Below are 21,158 nucleotides of genomic sequence, written 5' to 3' on the forward strand. Positions count from 1 at the left end.
CGCCATTCAGCAAAGACGTCTCAACCAACATCGGCCGCAAGTTCCTCACTCTGATCGACAAACACTTCCCCAAAGGCAACACCCTAAGAAAAATGTTCAACAAGAACAACATTAAATTGAGCTACAGCTGTATGAATAACATGCAACAAATCATTTCAAACCACAACAAAGCAATTGCAAAAGGACTGCCTACCCCCAGACTAAACGACTCTGAAACCAATAATGAATGTAACTGTCGCAAGAAACCTGATTGCCCTCTCAACGGAAGGTGCTTACAGACATCAGTCGTTTACCAAGCAAAGGTAATACGCAAGGACATTAACACATCCGACACGTACGTAGGATTAACCGAAGGAGCGTTCAAAACAAGATGGAATAATCACAACGCCTCCTTTAGAAACCAGACTTTGCAGAATTCTACAGAACTCAGCAAACACATTTGGAACCTCAAAGACAATAATGTTGAATTTTCAATAACATGGCAAATTCTTGCATCCAGCTCACCTTATAACAGTGGTAATAAAAGATGCAACCTATGCTTAAAAGAGAAACTGTTTATTATATATCATCCAGATTTATCATCCCTCAACAAGCGCACTGAAATCATTTCAACATGCCGCCACAAACGGAAACACCTCCTAGGTAACACATGAGCCAATCACCACACCCTACGCCTGCTTGTACCCACCCACTCTGTGCTCTATATAAACCATTGTATGTGAATGCTTCCATTAAAATCTCCTGATGATTGAGGGAACCCCTCATGAAACAGATCTGTAGAGCTGAAGTAGTCTTGTGATTTTTTTCCCACACCTACATACATATATATATATATATATATATATATATATATATATATATACATACATGAATATACATACATGCATGTGTATATATGCATATATGTATCTATCAATATATATACATATATACACACATAGGGCAGCACAGTAGGACAGGGGTTAGTGTGCGTGCCTCACAATACAAAGGTCCTGGGGTTGATTCTGGGCTTGGGATCTTTCTGTGTTGGGTTTGCATGTACTCCCCGTGACTGCGTGGGTCCCTGTTTTCCGGCTTCCTCCCACCTCCAAAAACACGCACCTTGGGATAGGTTGATTGGCAACACTAAATTGGCCGTAGTGTGTGAATGTGAGTGTGAATGTTGTCTGTTTATCTGTGTTAGCCCTGTGATAAGGTGGCGACTTGTCCAGGGTGTACCCTGCCATCCGCCTTGTGCATCTGCGATAGGCACCCCCCGCTACCTCAAAAAAAGGGACAAGCGGTAGGAAATTGACGGATGGGTGTACACACACGCATACATGTATGTGTGAGTGTGTATATATATATATACACATACATATATATATATATATATATATATATATATATATATATATATATGTGTGTGTGTATATATATATATATATACATACATTCATATGTATAAATATATATATGCAGTATACATACTGTATATATATATCCATCCATTTCCAGTATCTATGTACATATACTGTATATATATATATATACATATACTGTACAGACACATGCACATATATGTATATTTACATACATATATATATATGTATATATATGTATATATGTATGAGTATGTATATATATATATATATATACATATATATATATATATATATATATGTATATATATATATATATATATATATATATATATATATATATATATATATATATATATTTTGTGAGTCCAACACACACAAGGACACACACATGCACATACACTAGTCCAATGGTGCTAAAATGGAATTCAAAATTTGTGTCGTCAGATGGAAATGTGCTAATTGCTGTTCTTAAGCTGCTGCAGTAATTAGGTTATGATGGCAGACTGCTTCAGACACACACACACACACACACACACACACACACACACACACACACACACACACACGCACACACACACACACACACACGCACGCACACACACACACACACACACTCACACACACACACACACACACACACAACCTCTCTGTGGACATACACGACTTGATTTAATTAGTCATTTTAGGACCCATCTGAGATATTTTTAGACGTAGTCAAGTGCAACTCTGTTGTGTTGGAGAGGTGCTTTGGAAATGACATTACAGTAAAATATCAAATGATGACAAATAATTAGCTATTGAATTAGAATCATATTACCGCTGGGAGTCTACCCAGCAAATTGCAATCAAGGATTAATCTGTAATAATATTTACAATCACCACTTCCTGGTTGTCCACCAATCACCTTCCCTCCCCAGCATGCACGGTGCTTTCATGGACCCCCCAGAGTTTAGGCGCAATATTACCAACTGAGCAAACATTCAATAATGGCCCTTCTGCTTTTATTATTACGAATTTTGCGGTTGTTATTAATCATTTTAATCGTATTAATTGTCCTGCCTTGGCCTGGCTTAGCAACATGCCGTTTAATGGCGCCGGGCTACAGCAGAGATTACTGGATTGCTAACCTCATCAAGACATAAACAACCCCGCGACTCTTTAACCTGGGACTCTCCTTTTCAGCACTTTTTGTGCTAAGAGCTGAGAGTGTTTGTGATGTGCTCAGCAAACTGCTCCACATTAGTGTGAAATTAATCCTTTCTCCCAGTGCGCCGGTATTAAAGTCTGCCAGAAACACTGCGTACATAACACACTTTAACCCTTAAGACGGTCTTAGAAGAAACACACCTGACCCTCATGGCAAAAAATTGCAGTAAAAATATGAAAAAAATATGATATTTATGAAAGAAATATGATATTTTCAATTTTTTTTTTCACCCTTTAAGTGCTTATATTTCTGTCCATCTTACCCTTTTAAAGATGGATCAGTGATTGGCAGCAACATTCCCTTTCAAGCCATATTTTAGTCCACAATGTCAACAATCATTGTTGTTGTTGTTCATTGGGTATGTCATAGTCAAACAAATCTTCAGTAAACAGTCCTGTGCTCTATGGCATTATTATTTTTTCACAAAAAAAGAAAATAAAATAAAAATAAAAATTATATACTGTATCTCAAAAAGGGTAATGGGAAGAAGTATAACACTTTTTGAATCCCCCCCCCTTTTTACATAGTTACTTTAATTAATGTCCAGTTTCCTCTGAACCACATTGTATCACATTTATGTGGATCATTCCAATAAAGGTTGTTATTAAAAAAAAAAAAAAATTGACAGAAAACAACCCATTTTATAATTTTGCTGCATGCTTTTGAAAGGGAAAATGTAGCGCCATCTGCTAGACAAATGTATAAAAATAATATTATAGTAGTCCACATTTTTTAGTAGAAGTGCAGGTATGAAAAACTCTTCAGACAGTTAAAAGTGTATAATATATATATATATATATATATATATATATATATATATATATATATAATATATTTTATACACATTTTACAATAATATATGTATAATTTATTTATTGCGTTTTACATCTCTTAATCAACTTCAGTCCTAAATAAAATACTGCACATGACATATTTTTTAAAATATTAAAACCTGTTGAATGTTCTTTTGAACTATTTATGTCAGTTGTTTTATTTTTGAACAATTTGCATAAAACAAGTTACTGTATCATTTATATAGTAAACGTTACGAGGTACGGGGGTAAAAAATCAGGTCTGAATTTGCATAATATGAGTAATACAACACATTTTGATACATTGTTTTTTTCTTTTTGCGTTGTCTAATTCCAAACCCAATTGTTATAACTACCCATGATACTAAACTGCTATTATTTTTGGGGTCTGACACAGCAAAAAAAAAAAGAAAAATGTATCAGTTAAAATGAGATTTATTACTAAACTTATTAATATTTAGACCTGATCTTCATCCCGGTACCCCAGGCCTTTAACATTCTGCATGTTTTTTAAAAAAAATAACATTACTTTTTTGCTATTTTTATTCATGACTGCAGTTGATTACGAGATTTGAGTAAAAAAAAAAAAAAGTAGAAACAATATGAAATAATATGTATTTTATCAATTTTAACTCACTGACACCTTTTGATCTGATGCTACTTAACAGCTATTCATTTATGTATGTACAGTATGTATCAGAATGTTATATAATTTCTATTTATTTTCGTATTTGTCCACATGATGGCACTACATTTTCCCATTCGAAGCATGAAGCAACATTTTTAAATGTTTATTGTTCTCTATCAGTTCTTTTTTTAAATTTTTGCTGAAATAGGAAAATTGTTTTTATTTAATCCTGTATCTGTACACCAGATGGCACTACATTTTCCCATTCCAAGCATTCAGTGAAATTATGCAACTGTTTCCCTTTTTTTTTGGCTCAAGCAAGATTGTTTATTGACGTTTTGAATTATTGTTGGCACTGTAAGGCATGAGTCCACAAACTACGGCACGCGGGCCAGATACAGCCCGCCAGCGTCCAAAATCCCAAGTTAAATAAAACAAAACAATTAATTTTTATATTTTTTTATTATCATTTTTGAAAATATGACTTTTATAATCCAATCCTTGTTACTCCCGGTGTCTCCTAGCCGCTCAGGCAAATCATATTGTCTAAAAATGTGTATTCCCATCGATAACGGGACATCATCGCGCTTGGAATTCATATATATATGTATATATATATATATATATATATATATATATATATATATATATATATATATATATATATATATATATATATATATATATATATATATATATATATATATATATATATATATATGGGCTTCATGGTGGCAGAGGGGTTAGTGCGTCTGCCTCACAATACGAAGTTCCTGCAGTCCTGGGTTCAAATCCAGGCACGGGATCTTTCTGTGTGGAGTTTGCATGTTCTCCCCGTGAATGCGTGGGTTCCCTCCGGGTACTCCGGCTTCCTCCCACCTCCAAAGACATGCACTTGGGGATAAGTGGATTGGCAACACTAAATTGGCCCTAGTATGTGAATGTGAGTGTGAATGTTGTCCGTCTATCTGTGTTAGCCCTGCGATGAGGTGGCGACTTGTCCAGGGTGTACCCCGCCTTCCGCCCGATTGTAGCTGAGATAGGCGCCAGCGCCCCCCGCGACCCCAAAAGGGAATAAGCGGTAGGAAAATGGATGGATGGATATATATATATATATATATATATATATATGTACAGTGTATGTACATACATGTACACATATATACATACACATTTACATATATATACAGACAGCCCGACACCTGACCAGATTTGTTTTAACCCAATGTGGCCCCCGAGTCAAAAAGTTTGGGGACCCCTGCTGTAAGGCATGAAAATGAATGTTCTTAGGGTTAAACATTTTCACATCAAGAATTGCAGTCGCTTCTTTTAAAATAACTGGGGAGTAAAAAATGGCACAGAATGTACCCAAGATGTCTTTATTGTTGAGGGAGTTATTGTTTTTTTTTTTTAATCTTTTGCCGCCCAATTTAGCTGGTTATTGTAAAAAAATCTTCCCTCTCCGCAACAAATCTTGAATTGATGGTAAAAAGATTTGACTGAAGCAATAAAAACCCTGCCAAAAAGCATTTAAATGTCCTCACTCAGCAGTTAAAGTAATCCCATTACTGTCACTAAGCAAATCTAAGCGACCGGTACCAGGACAAATCCGATGTGTGTGTGTGTGTGTGTGTGTGGTTATAATTTATTTACTTTGACATCCTTCACTCGCTGGGCTTCTTTATTAAATATGAATCGTTCGTCTCATAGCAGTTGGACATTTTGTGCATGGATTGCAACGCAGCAATAATTCATGATAAATGAGAGGCCATGTTCAATGTACAGAAAGTTGTGCCAGAACTCCAACAACCCCCAGTATTGCAATAGGAAAAAACATCTGCTACCTGATCTAAGATTTGAAAATCATGTTTCAAGTTGTTCTTTAGACGTCCGATAGGTTGTGAGATTAAGCGAGGACAAAGCAGGCGAGGAAGTAGAAAGAGCCAAACAGGAACACACATTTTTTTGTGGCGTACAAATAAGACACAGAGGCTCTCTTAGCATTTTAGCATGGATGCCAAAAGCTGCACTGAAGCAAAGGACGCCTTCTTCGCTGGGGCGTCAATGGCCGCTCTGTTATTCTCTTGCATCGCTGAAATCCATTCACGTGGCAGGTGCCTTCAGAGAAAGACACTTTTATCGGATTCATGAGTCGAGTTTTCCCGATCGAAATGATAATCAATATTTTTGGGCCGCTCTTGTGCCTCATCGGTCTGCTAAAAAAAAAAACATGGATTTTTTGAGGCCAAATTGGATAACAATTTATATTCCAATGGACACGTCTTTACTAGTATATATTATATTATTATATTATATACTATAATATTTTCCCTTGTTATTGTTGTGCCAACTTATGTGCGCTGGCATGACAACAAAGTTCAATGAAATTAAAACACATTGGCGCTAACAGGTGTGGCTGTAGACCAGTGGTTCTCAACCTTTTTTCAGTGATGTACCCCCCTGTGAACATTTATTTAATTCAAGTACCCCCTAATCAGAGCAAAGCATTTTTGGTTGGAAAAAAAGAGATAAATAAGTAAAATACAGCACTATGTCATCAGTTTCTGATTTATTAAATTGTATAGCAGTGCAAAATATTGCTCATTTGTTGTGTTTTTTCTAAAACTATTTGGACAAAAAGAAATAAAAATAACTAAAAACTTGTTGAAAAATAAACAAGTGATTCAATTATAAATTAAAGCTGCAAGCAGCGTTGGTCGGGTCCGCTTTGGCTGCTGCCCCCGCGAATCAAGCCTTGGTCTTAGTCAGACCTACATAGAGGCTTTTGTTTCATGTCTCTATGACATTCCTAACAGAAGTTACAAGCAGTTTTGTCTTTGTTTTTTCCTAGGGGGCGCTAGACCGCAATTTGGATTGTTGGGGTTTGGTTTTTAATTAGATGGCAATTTTCTCCAGTCCTGGTGTGTGTGTAAAATTTGGTGAGTTTTGAAGCATGTTAAGGGGGTCAAATTACAGCTCGGCGTTTCTGGATGTTGTTGATAAATGGCTTTCGCTTTGCATAGCAGAGCTTTAACTTGCACTTTGAAGCATTTTAAGGGGGTCGAATTACAGCTCAAAGAGGCAAAAATTACATATTCATTATGAATAAATATTTTTACACATAGAAGTAATGATCAAATTAAAGTGCCCTCTTTGGGGATTATAATAGAGATCCATCTGGATTCATGAACTTAATTCCAAACATTTCTTCACAAAAAAAGAAATCTTTAACATCAATATTTATGGAACATGTCCACAAAAAATCTAATTGTCAACACTGAATATTGCATTGTTGCATTTCTTTTTCACAGTTTATTAACTTACATTCATATTTTGTTGAAGTATTATTCAATAAATATATTTATAAAGGATTTTTGAATTGTTGCTATTTTTTATAATATTAAGAAAAAATCTCACATACTCCTTGGCATACCTTCAAGTACCCCCAGGGGTAATTATACCCCCATTTGAGAACCACTGCCACATTTTACTGGTAAATGCATGCATGTATCTTAGTTTGCTGGTTAAGTTTGTCTACATGCAACCACAGCGCCCCAAGGAGCTTCCCATTAGTCTGTTCTGACCTCAATCATCTCTCACTGAAGCTGCGTTTCAAACGTTCGCATACCTCCTTCACCCTGCACCGCAGTTTCAATCTGAGCAGACAGAAATGAGTATGACAGCACATCACTCACGTCTCTGCGGGAGCCGTGGCAGGCGTCCACTCGGAAATCAGCAGAACTGCATTCACAGAGTGGACAGGTCCACTGCTTATTGCCAAAAAGATTGCGATGCTAATGACCTAGTACACAGAGCAGGGGCATCTTTGGCAGACCTGGGCAAATTAAGGCCCGGGGGCAGCATGTGGCCTGTTAAGCTTTTCAATAAGGCTCGCCGGACATTCCATAACAATTTTTTTAGATCTTTAAGATGTAAACCGTAACTGCCATTATGATGTGCAGTGATGTTTTCAAATGATCTTAAGTCTTGAACTATACAAAGTAATTCAATGGTTGGAATCTGCGCTTTTGCATGATATACAGTCGTAGTCAAAAGATTAAAGAACATAATGTCATGGCTGTCTTGAGTTTCCAATAATTTCTACAACTCTTGTTTTTTTGTGATAAAATGATTGGAGCACATACTTGTTGGTCACAAAAAAAAATATGAAGTTGGGTTCTTTTATGAATTTGTTATGGGTCTACTGAAAATGTGACCAAATCTGCTGGGTCAAAAGTATACATACAGCAATGTTAATATTTAGTTACAAGTCCCTTGGCAAGTTTCACTGCAATAAGGCATTTTTGGTCGCTATCCATTCTAAAACCTTAATTCTAGAAACATAAATTGATCTGTTTGGCCACAGTACCCAGCAATATGTTTGGAAGAGAAAAAGTGAGGCCTTTAATCCCAGGACCACCACTCCTGACGTTCATTCAATGTCAGGTTGTGATGTTGATTCGACCATTGAAATCTGGTCATTTCACACCATAGATCAGGGGTGTCAAACTCAAATACAGAGTGGGCCAACATTTTAAACTGAACAAAGCCGCGGGCCAAGGGTTGAACAAATGAAGCTTTTAATAAGGACCCAAACAAGTTTTGCATCGAATATTGAACAAGCAAGGCTTATATAACTTTATAGTGACATGCAAAATCGAGTTTCAAATAATAATAATAATAATTTAAAAATATCAATGGCATATCAAATAGAATTTAAATAAAAATTGAGTGCCTCTTTTCTATTTAAATAAACTTTGTCCACAGGCTAATAATACATTTGAAAATAAAATAACAATAATGAATGAATCAAACATTCAAGGCTTGAAGTAACAAGAGAAAGTGCATGAATAAATTGTTAATTATTGCTCAGTTTGATACACTGATTTGCTTGAACAATGAATATGGAACAAGCAATAATCAACATTCAAAAAACAAACGAAAAAAAAAAAGGTCAAATGAATACAATTTAAATAAAACATTTAATGCCTCTTTTCTATTTGCAGCCTTCTGAAGTAAATATCAACATTACATTTTTCCACAGGCTAATAAATATTAAAATAAAATAATAATGAGATGGGTGGGGTTGGTGGTGGGGGGCGGGTTTTGGTGGTAGTCAGTGCTGCAAGGGGTTCTGAGTATTTGTTCTGTTGTGTTTATGTTGTGTTACGGTGCGGATGTTTTCCCGAAATGTGTTAGTCATTCTTGTATGGTGTGGGTTCACAGTGTGGCGCATATTTGTAACAGTGTTAAAGTTTTTTATACGGCCACCCTCAGTCTGACCTGTATAGCTGTTGAGCAAGTATGCATGGCATTCACTTAAGTGTGTGTACAAGTCGCATATATCATGTGACTTGGCCGGCACGCTGTTTGTATGGAGTAAAAGCGGACGTGACAACATATTGTAGACAACGCTAAAGGCAGTGCCTTTATAGTACCGGCGGGCTAGCTCTAATGTTAATTTGATATTGCCTCAAGGGCCAAATGAAATTGTACAGCGGGCCATAGTTTGACACCCATGCCATAGATCCAACATTAGACATCAGCGTTGTCTCAATGTACGAATGCAACTATTTTACAACGTTGTTTCTAAGGACGTGTTTGTATAATCAACCTTGTATCAATGTCTTCTGTCTGATAGCTTCGGCTTCATTAAAACCTTCTATTATCTATACAACTTTTTAGGATTTCCCTTTTCACTAGGGTTGTCTCAGTCCGATATCAGTATGAAAAATCAGTCCAATATCAGCAGAAATATCTGTTTGCATGTAGTATGTCGAAAATAAGCGCGCCAATACAATCCAACAAAATAATACACAATAATAATACAATTCCTATTTCAAACCTCGGTCTTGTGAAGTCGTAAACAAAATAAAAAACACAGTAGGCTATAGGCCACTAGGTGATAGCAGCTACACAACAGCGAAGCACACAATAGCTCACCAGCTAGACATGCGTAATACATGTCCTTAATTAAGTCTTAAACATCACATTTGTCAATTTTAACATTTATCAAATCATTACAGTTGCATATTACTTACACACAGTCTGCTGGGCAGAAGCGTATCAGAAAGTATCCAGTAACAAACGTGTCCACATCATTCAATTTACTGCGCCAAGAGATTAATTCAGTGAATTATTGTAGTAACTTGGTGTCACCCCCCAAAAATTACCACTCCACTTTAACTTAAAGATTGAATTCCAGTACAAAAACTTTGTGTTTTCATTCCTACCTTTGTTGTCTTTTTTGAGTGATTTCCCTTGATCAAACATTTGCTAAAATTCCACACTGTAAAAAAATAGAAGTATGCTAATATCACATTGTATCAACTAGCGAACAGACAGAGGTTGATATCATGAATTTCCATGTACTGTAACTCTGGTCGTTGCTTCAAACGGACAACACATACAACGTATACATGAATAGTGTCACGTTCCTGCTAGGGTTGTACGTTATACTGGTATTTGTATAGTACCGCGATACTAATAAATCATGTTCGGTACTATACTGCCTCTAAAAAGTACCGATCCCGCACCCCGGGTGGATCTGCACCTAACATCCACTGTAATGATACCAAGTACAGGAGCATATCTAGTCGATACTACTATTATTACATCAATATTTTTTTAGCATCACAACATTGATTTTAGTTTAAAAAAAGTATATTATGTTTATAAACTCAGGAAATATGAAGACTTTGAATATGACCAATCTATGATCCTGTAACTACTTGGTATCGGATTGATACCTACATTTGTGGTATCATCCAAAACTAATGTAAAGTATCCAAACAACAGAAGAATAAGTGATCATTACGTTTTAACAGAAGTGTAGATAGAACATGTTAAAAGAGAAAATAAGCAGATATTAACAGTAAATGAATACGTAGATTCATAATCATTTTTTACAGTTTGTCCCTCATAATGTTGACAAAATAATAGAATGGAAAATGACACAATATGTTTCTGCATACGTCAGCGGACTAATTAGTCTGTGTTTGTTTAATTACTACTAAAAGACAAGTTGTCTTGTATGTTCACTATTTTATTTAAAGACAAACTTGCAGTAAGAAACATATGTTTAATATACCATAAGATTTTTTGTTGAAATAACGCCAATAATGCAATTTTTGTGGTCCCCTTTATTTAGAAAAGTATTTAAATACATTTTGATATCGGGACAACACAGTAGTTACAGTAGTTGTGACCCCAAAACGCAGAGAAAGGAGACAATATGCAAGTAAGAAGAGTCTTTAATAATACAAAACGTAAGAAAGGTGCAGCAGGGAAGTACACAGGAAGCATAACTTGCATGACAAGGTTTAGCAAACAAACAGCTGCCATGAAGCACAAAGAGTTTAAAACGATACAAAGACGCCTGTTTGGCAACAGGTGAGCCCAGATTGCCAATCAGGGACAGATTTGGCGAAGGAAGCGGAAGAGCGGAAGAGCATAAGAGCGCTGGGAAGGAAAAAAAAAAAAAAAAAAACAGTAAATATGACCACAATGAGGTGTCAGAACTGGATTTGACAGGTCATGACATTAAAGTTTTACTTCTGGCCCAATTCCTCTAATAGTTGGCCAACAGTTTACTTTGTCAGCCACCTGTCCTGTAGCTTGTGAACCAACATGTTGTCCCTCCAATTATTGCGTCCCCTATCCACATTTCCACTGACATATTTGTCCCGTCGAGGCAACATCATAAAGATGTAGGATTTTGTGTCAGTGCCATTTTCTTGTGTATGACTCAAGGCGCTGTGTCAGCTGTTTTGGTCGCACGAAACCAAACGTTTCCAAGTCATTTTTGCGTCCGGCGTGGATGCCGCTCATTTAAAGGCCTACTGAAACCCACTACTACCGACCACGCAGTCTGATAGTTTATATATCAATGATTAAATATTAACATTGCAACGCATGCCAATACGGCCGGTTTAGTTTACTAAATTGCAATTTTAAATTTCGCGTGGAAGTATCATGCTAAAACGTCGCGGTATGATGAGCATTGTAGAAGAAATTTTGGTCCAGCACCGTTCCCAGCTATAAGTCGTCTGTTTACATCACATAATTCCACAGTATTATGGACATCTGTGTTGCTGAATCTTTTGTAATTTGTTCAATGAATAATGGAGACGTCAAAGAAGAAAGCTGTAGGTTGGAAGCAGTGTATTGCGGCCGCCTTTAGCAACACAAACACAGCCGGTGTTTCATTGTTTACGTTCCCGAAAGATGACAGTCAAGCTTTACTATGGAACAGAGATGTCAAGCCAACACGGTTGGATTGGACCACACACACAAATTACAGTGTATTATGCAGCGATCATTTCGAAAGATCGTGTTTCGAAGAGGGTCCCTTGCGAAGGGCAGAGATGGGCATCGCCACCACCCGTCGACTGGTGCTGAAGAAAGGTGCAGGTTGTACAGGTACGACCATATAATCTCACTAAAACACTAGTAACACAATAAGCAGATAAGGGATTTTCCAGAATTATCCTAGTAAATGTGTCTAATAACATCTGATTCGCTCCCACGGCCCTCTGCCTTTTTTTCCTTTTTTTTTCAAGTCCTTCACTCTCACTTTCCTCATCCACGAATCTTTCATTCTCGCTCAATATAATGGGGAAATCGTCACTTTCTCGGTCCGAATCGCTCTTGCTGCTAGTGGCCATGATTGTAAACAAAGTGAGGATGTGAGGAGCTCCACAACCCGTGACGTCACGCGCATATCGTTTGCTACTTCCGGTACAGGCAAGGCTTTTTTATTAGCAACCAAAAGTTGCAAACTTTATCGTCGATGTTCTCTACTAAATCCTTTCAGCAAAAATATGGCAATATTGCGAAATGATCAAGTATGACACATAGAATGGACCTGCTATCCCCGTTTGAAATAAGAAAATCTCATTTCAGTAGGCCTTTAAAGGTGTGTGGCGGCCCCAGCTCCATTGTTTCCGAGCCATGGCGTCTGCGTGCACGCCGCTGCTTGAAGAGGGGAAAAAAATTGCTGCAGCGAAACACAATTTTGCCTCGGCTCAAGATGGATTCCACCGCGAGATTTCATAGGACCAGTACAGAAATCAAAATGGATGAAGCAGGGCGGGAGGAGACAGAGAGGAGCGGCGTGGAGTGGACGCTCGTGTATTGTTTTGGCCGATACTGCATAAGAGACATGTTGGTGTGGATTTGATCTTTATGAACTTAACCTTAGTCTCCTGTCGTTCATGATATACAAAGTGGGAATTCAGTGGAACGTAAAAATGTTGTTGTGTTGTTGCCCCCGTCCTCCTCCTCATGCCCTGAGAAGATGTCCTCCCACTATTGTCTTGCACGCTCACATGCACACAAGGCTGCCGGCGCCCACACACACACACACACACACACACACACACACACACACACACACACACACACACACACACACACACACACACACACACACACACACACACAAACAACCCTTACTCCCCTCCACCTTCATACATTCCACTTGCTGCTCGGCTATTCCACAGCATGTAAACCAGTAAAAACCCCTTCAGGGCATCAAATCCGAGGGATCCGTTGTCGCTCCTATCTAGGTCAGCGCTTACAATCGCTCCGCCGTTCCTTCGCCTCTGCCCCTTTGCTCTTTATCCTCCCCCCTGTTTGCGTAACCCCACAAGGTCTAGTCTCATTTTGCAATTCTAATAATCACAAATGTAAGCCAATTAGGCGCCGCGTTCATACAAATGAGTCTCCGGTGGCATACAGCTGGGCAAAAAAGTATTTAGTCAGCCACCGATTGTGCAAGTTCTCCCACTTAAAACAATGATAGAGGTCTGTAATTTTCATCATAGGTACACTTCAACTGTGAGAGACGGAATGTGAAAAAAAAAAATCCAGGAATTCACATTGTAGGAATTTTAAAGAATTTATTTGTAAATTATGGTGGAAAATAAGTATTTGGTCAACCATTCAAAGCTCTCACTGATGGAAGGACGTTTTGGCTCAAAATATAACGATACAGATACATGGCCCCTTAACACGGATCAATCGTCATGTTTCCTTAGCAGAAAAACAGCCACCAAAGCATGATGTTTCCACCCCCATGCTTCACAGTAGGTGTGGTGTTCTTGGGATGCAACTCAGTATTCCTCTTCCTCCAAACACGACGAGTTGTGTTTATACCAAAAAGTTCTATTTTGGTTTCATCTGACCACATGATATTCTCTCAATCCTCTGCTGTATCATCCATGTATCCATTTTGGTATAAGCTCAACTCGTCGTTTTCGGAGGAAGAAGAATACTGAATTGCATCCCAAGAACACCATACCTACTGTGAAGCGTGGGGGTGGAAACATCATGCTTTGGGGCTGTTTTTCTGCTAAGAGGACAGGACGATTGATCCGTGTTAAGGAAAGAATGTATGGGGCCATGTATCGTGAGATTTTGAGCCGAAACCTCCTTCCATCAGTGAGAGCTTTGAATGGTTGACCAAATACTTATTTTCCACAATAATTTACAAATAAATTCTTTAAAATTCCTACAATGTGAATTCCTGGATTTTTTTTCACATTCTGTCTCTCACAGTTGAAGTGTACCTATGATGAAAATTACAGCAGACCTCTGTCATCATTTTAAGTGGGAGAACTTGCACAATCGGTGGCTGACTAAATACTTTTTGCCCTACTGTATGTATGTTATAAAATGATGCAATTACTCTTTATTATGTACATTTTATTGCTCATAGTTTTGGTCTTTGCGTGGCACGACTGCACTTTGGCGTGCCATGTCGGCGCCGTCTCCATAGGGGATGACATTACGTGACCTTAGGGAGGGGGCATCTCATTTGTGAAGCCACACAGAAAACGGAGCCCCTCAACCCCTCTGTGCAACTGCTTGCATTGCATGCATTTTTCATGCAGGCTCAAAGCACCTATTTGGAAGGCCATTTTGTCCGAAAAGCAAAACAACCATAAATATTAAAGCGGCGCCGCTTTGCAATGCAAATAAAGTGTTTTGAAGTCACGGCAGAAAAAAAAAAGAGCTCATTACATATGTCAGACTCGAGGCCATGCAGCCAGGTCATGTTATGTGGTTTTATTATATCACATACAGTATCATTGTTTACTCAACAATTTCAGGTCTAGTCAAAGATCTAATATATACAGTGGGGCAAAAAAGTATTTAGTCAGCCACGGATTGTGCAGGTTCTCCCAAAATGATGACTGAGGTCTGTAATTTTCATCATAGGTACACTTCAACTGTGAGAGACAGAATGTGAAGAAAAAATCCAGGAATTCATTTGTAGGAATTTTAAAGAATTTATTTGGAAATTATGGTGGAAAATAAGTATTTGGTCAACCATTCAAAGCTCTCACTGATGGAAGGAGGTTTTGGCTCAAAATCTAACGATACAGATACATGGCCCCATTCATTCCTTCCTTAACACGGGTCAGTCGTCCTCTCCCCTTAGCAGAAAAACAGCCCCAAAGCATGTTTCCACCCCCATGCTTCACAGTAGGTATGGTGTTCTTGGGATGCAACTCAGTATTCTTCTTCCTCCAAACACAACGAGTTGAGTTTATACCAAAAGGGATACATGGATGATACAGCAGAGGATTGGGAGAATGTCTTGTGGTCAGATGAAACCAAAATAGAACTTTTTGGTTCTCCGTCATCATTTTAAGTGGGAGAACTTGCACAATTCGTGGCTGACTAAATACTTTTTTGCCCCATTGTATATACAAAAGTATAACATATTTATACAAGTAATACATCCATCCATCCATCCATCCATCTTCTTCCGCTTATCCGAGGTCGGGTTGCGGGGGCAGCAGCCTAAGCAGGGAAGCCCAGACTTTCGTCTCCCCAGACACTTGGTCCAGATCCTCCCGGGGGATCCCAAGGTATTCCCATATAAACCCAGCCTTGTTTTTAATGAGTACTTAGGCTTACTATGCTACTGTGTTGTAATGTTGGTCATCCAGCAGGTACTGGGGGTTGGTACTTGGTGTACAAATATTTGACAACCACTGTTTTCGGGCAGCACGGTGGGAGAGGGGTTAGTGCGTCTGCCTCACAATACAAAGGTCCTGGGTAGTTCTGAGTTCAATCTCGGGATCTTTCTGTGTGGAGTTTGCGTGTTCTCCCCGTGACTGCGTGGGTTCCCTCCTGGGTACTCCGGCTTCTTCCCACTTCCAGAGACATGCACTTTGGGATAGGTTGATTGGCAACATTAAATTGGCCCTAGTGTGTGAATGTGAGTGTGAATATTGTCTGTCTATATGTGTTGGCCTTGCAATGAGGTGGCGACTTGTCCAGGGTGTACACCGCCTTCTGCCTGATTGTAGCTGAGATAAGCTCCAGTGCCCCCTGTGACCACGAAGGGACTAAGCGGTAGAAAATGGATGGATGTTTTTTTTTTCTCTCCATGCACCAAATGTGACATAGGTGTGTGCTGCGTTCATGTGTTGCAGGACAAAGGCATCTCATCACGCCCACAGGAGTCTTGTACATCCTGGACGTCCTGCCCGAGGACGGCTTGAACAACTACCGCTGCACCACGCGCCATCGCTACACCGGCGAGACTCGCCAGAGCAACAGCGCCCGTCTCATCGTGTCAGGTCGGCATCATAAGTCCATCATTGATAAGAAATACCAAAATGACGTTAAACGTGCAGTTTTACACCACTTTTTTTCATCCTCAAAACACACCATGACCATTCTGGCCGAAGGTGGATGTCATTCAGTTCTTTATGAAGAACATTAGACTGAATAATTCAATCAGAAGATATTATACATCCATACATGTGAGACTTGACCTGCTCTGACCAGATTTGTTCATGCGGATTTTCTTTGTTTTCCACGCATCGTAAACCTCTTGCCAGTCCGAAGCAATCCATCTTGTAATCCTGCTGCCAACATACTGTAAAAGGGACGATGTGTCCTTGGTGTAATAATACCCTAGTTGAATATCAGTAGGACTTATCATTTCAAAAAGACACATTTTCTATGCATTCTGGCTTTTCATTAACACCCAGACGCAGGTTTTGGTCCTGAAAGACGGGCAAAACTGAGCTTTTAGGCTTGTGTTATTAGAACTACCAGCATGGCCATCAATTGTTTACACTGTGTTTACAACAGATCAAGGGTGCTCTTTTTTTTTACGATACATTGCACATTCTATTAAAACTATTGCAAAATTAAAACAAGTTAAATAAAAGATCAAACAGGTGAAGAGTAATGCCAAAAATATGCATGTTGTTGTTTCTTTAAAACTGTCTTTGCTAAAACAAAATAATAATTAATACAAATATGTTTTGTGATGAGTTATTAACCCATTCAAAGCTCCAATTACTTCACATCAAATATTTAATTTAGAAATATTTTCGGGGGGGAAGTATTGCATATTTTGAGTCTTTACCATAACAAAAAAAAGTTTTCTTTGACAAAAAGTGCATAAAGCAAACAAAAAACAACATAAAACATATATATTACCAACTGAGGGAGCTGAAATTTATCTAGAGATTTAATGGGGAACTGCACTTTATTTTTGGAATTTTGCCTACAAAAAGACACTGGTTTTTTTGCAATCTTACATGTAAAAATCGGCTTGTTCTTGGTGACTAGCAATGCAGCTAATGGGAGCAAAACATTTTACCTCTAAATCACTTTAAAATGATTTCAAAAACTGAAAAACATTCATATTACAGTTTGTACAGTTTGTTTGTTCTCAGCTAGCCAGACAGTGCATGTACCATAGTTGTACTAACATGCAAAACGTGCCCCGTGTATCGTGTTCGATCTTTAAGTGACTCACTTGATGGACAGTTGTTTGTCTGGTCCAGCCGGTGTTTTCTCTTAATTTTGGGTAAGATCTCCATTTTTGTCGAAATAACATGCCTCCAAATTCCACATTAGCAGCTTTAAGTCACTTTCACCTCACTCTCTCGGCATCCGTCTGCTCCAATGTCTCACTCTTCCTTCGTGCTCGCTTGCATAAGCAGCAGTTCATCCTCAGTATGTTCAGCTTCAAAAAGATAAGGTTGTAAATCTACGCAAATTTGTCCAAAAATACTTGTCTTTGTTGTTTTTTACCAAGTTTGCCATAATTAGTACCCACAAGCGTGTTTCATTCCAGAAGTAGGACCAGACATTTGTTACCGGAAGTCAGACGTGTGCTGCTATGTATACACAAATTATTGCACGGAAGAAATTAGTCCTGGAAGTGATTAAAAAAAAAGAAAAAGGTAAATATTGAACGTATTACATATTGTTATGAACATGTCGGTTTCTACATTAAATATATATCGTTGCCGTGTGTATATAAAACTTTGATGGAGGATTTTGAAGTTTTTTTAGAAGGCTTTAAAAGCTACAACGGCGACTGTGAGTAGTTGTTTCAAGCGGGGTTTTTTTTGTCATCTTTACTCCCCGCGACCCCAAAAGGGACAAGCGGTAGAAACAGGGGCGGTTCTAGGAATGCTTATATGAGGGGGCAGTCAGAAATGTGAACGGGGCATCATGTGTACACATCATGCTCCAGCACTTTTTTTTCTGTGCTTATAGTAACGATGCTTATAGTAACAATGCTTTCTTCATTGAAATGGGTCTTTAGCTATGTGTCCAACCCCAACCTGGCATAGTGGATTGCACTTTGTCAGGCCTATACCTTCAGACCTATCCAACTTGGGTGTCCCACCTGAAGACTAAGCTCCTGCTGGTATAGCTATTACGGTCACTGAGGCACGCAAACCCCCTGACCACAATAAGGTGGCAATCCCTCAGGGGGGGAAACATTAACAGCGCTGCCATATTTCCGACAGGGGAAACAGAAGCAGGCGTCTCGCACCACAGAATACTCTAGCCATGGTTGTGTGCGGTACCAGGCAGGATTGAATGATCTTAATGTTGAACCAAATGCACGCTTTGGGTAGCCACCCAGTATTGGCTGAGATGGTGCGTTACCATTTAAGTCACTGGGTAGCTGAGCAGGCTGCTTTGGGGGAGCGCTTGTTGCTGGTGCAGGAGAAACAGTGCTTGCTGGTGCTAAAGGTGCAGTATTGCTAGCTGCTGTCCCTGATGTACTAGCAGTAGCATCATTGCTACTACTACATGCAGGAGCAGGACTAGACTTTTTAAATGCTCTGAAAAATGGACGCATTACAGAGCATTAACTTTCTCTTTGTGAGCTGCTGGAAGCTGGAGCAGAACATAAGTAAGCTTGAACAACAACAGAAAAAACCTGCTGTGATTACATGAAGAAAAACAACAACAGTACAGGACTACAACCTGGGGCGGGGCTTTACGTAGGGGTCTGTCAGACACAGGTCACTTGTCTTCAGTTTGTCACATGCAGTGGACGTGGGCACTCATCTGGGCACAAAATTCATTCACTCCAATGTATGTGTGTTGCCCACTTGCTTGTAAATTGATGAAAACGGCTGTGTTTTTGGTTTTAGGTGTCTTGGTCATATCAAATGAAACTTATAATTTGTTTATTACAAAATGTAGATTGAAACATTAAAGGTTGCCTATGTAGAATTACAAGAAAAACAACAGAAAAAGAATTCTATCAGTCGATTACCATACCGTTGCTAAGTAAAACGGGCCGTTGCTAGGGACTCCGCTCTGAACAGGTGACAGCAGAGGAGGACTGCTAACAGGATATATACCTTATGTTTCATTTTTACCGTCATTAACAGCATCTTAAATGACTTGTAGCTTGTCACAGGGACAGTGGAGGCTCTCTGCCTTCCAAACCACTGCTGCTCAGAGCCTCCGCTGTCACTGCTCTCGTCAAGTTGGAAAAAAAAAAAAAAAAAGGAACTCCATAGCACCGAAAGTCCGCGACGATAAACGTGTTTATGACAGATAAGACTACACAATCATACCCATCCTAACAAGTATATGATAAATGTAGACAACTTTTCCTTTTCTTTTACTTTCATACTGCAACAGTGATTGGATGTTTACTGAGGGCTGAGGGGTGTGTGCGGGTGTGTGTCTGCTGCGCAGCCTGTGGAATGTTGAATACACGCACAGTGGAGGGAGAGATGAGAGGGAAGCCGACACTACTATATCGCGTGTGTCCCTTTTTCGGTGGGTTTTTCCGCTAGTGCAGATAATTTTGTCAACTTGTAATGTAGTAATTTTGTGAGTTTATTAAAATTTGCTTTCTCAAATTTTGATTTGAGGGGGCAAGACATTTATTTAAGGGGGCTCTGCCCCCTCTAGCCCCTGCGTAGAGCCGGCCATGGGTAGAAAATGGATGGATGGATAAAATCCTAACAAAAAGAAAAACGTGTCTTCTTGTCTCTCATAATGATTGTGAACGATAGGCAAAATCCAAAACAAGTGCAGTTGTAAAGTAAAAAATACAATAATTATGTAAGACTTATTTTTAGCACTTTTATGAGTGTGGCTCTTTGGATCCCTGGGAATTTTAGGGGTTTTTGTTTTGTTTTTACTGTCCTTGCTCAAAAATTAATAATAAATCAACATCATTGTTGTGATGAATTATTGACCTATTCAAGGCTCCAAATACTACACATCAAATATTCTTCTTTAAACTATTAGGGGAAATATTACACATTGTGTGTTTGTCATAAAAACGTTTTTTTATTTATTATTTTTTTTTTTTAACAAAAAGGGCATAAAACATTAAACACTTAAAAAAATAAAACTTTAGATTGACAGATCTAAAGTTGATCTGGAGATTTAAGCATTGGGTTAGAAAAATATGTCCCCGGGACCAAACTTCAGGGGAGCCCTGAAGTAAAAAAAAAAAAATCTAAATATTTTATTGGTTTTGAAAATGAAAAATATCAAAATGGCCCCCTCATGCTTTGAATTTTCAGAGTGCGACCCTCAGTGGAAAATGTTCGGTCCAAATAAAATAATGTTCGCATAAATATAATGTGAAGTGAAGTATATTTATGTAGCGCTTTTTCTCAAGTGACTCAAAGCGCTTTACATAGTGACACCCAATATCTAAGTTCCATTTAAACCAGTGTGGGTGGCACTGGGAGCAGGTGGGTAAAGTGTCTTGCCCAAGGACACAACGGCAGTGAATAGGATGGCACAAGCGGGAAGCGAACCTGCAACCCTCAAGTTGCTGGCACAGCCACTCTACCAACCGAGCTAAGCTAGTAAGCTACTGTACATGTTTTCAC

At 38.7% G+C, this 21,158-nt stretch overlaps 1 protein-coding gene across 6 annotated transcripts in view; it reads left to right on the forward strand.

Annotated features, from left to right (window-relative positions):
* The window catches only part of dscamb (Down syndrome cell adhesion molecule b), a 307,420-nt gene that overhangs the window by 168,323 nt on the left and 117,939 nt on the right, over window positions 1–21,158 (forward strand). For all 6 annotated transcript variants that reach the window (XM_061877415.1, XM_061877414.1, XM_061877411.1 and 3 more), the window contains one exon: window positions 16,461–16,607. In XM_061877415.1, the coding sequence (XP_061733399.1) occupies window positions 16,461–16,607 (147 nt within the window). The remainder of the gene's footprint in view (window positions 1–16,460; window positions 16,608–21,158) is intronic.

The sequence above is a fragment of the Nerophis ophidion genome, linkage group LG18, assembly GCF_033978795.1.
Source record: "Nerophis ophidion isolate RoL-2023_Sa linkage group LG18, RoL_Noph_v1.0, whole genome shotgun sequence".
Lineage (NCBI taxonomy): Eukaryota > Metazoa > Chordata > Actinopteri > Syngnathiformes > Syngnathidae > Nerophis > Nerophis ophidion.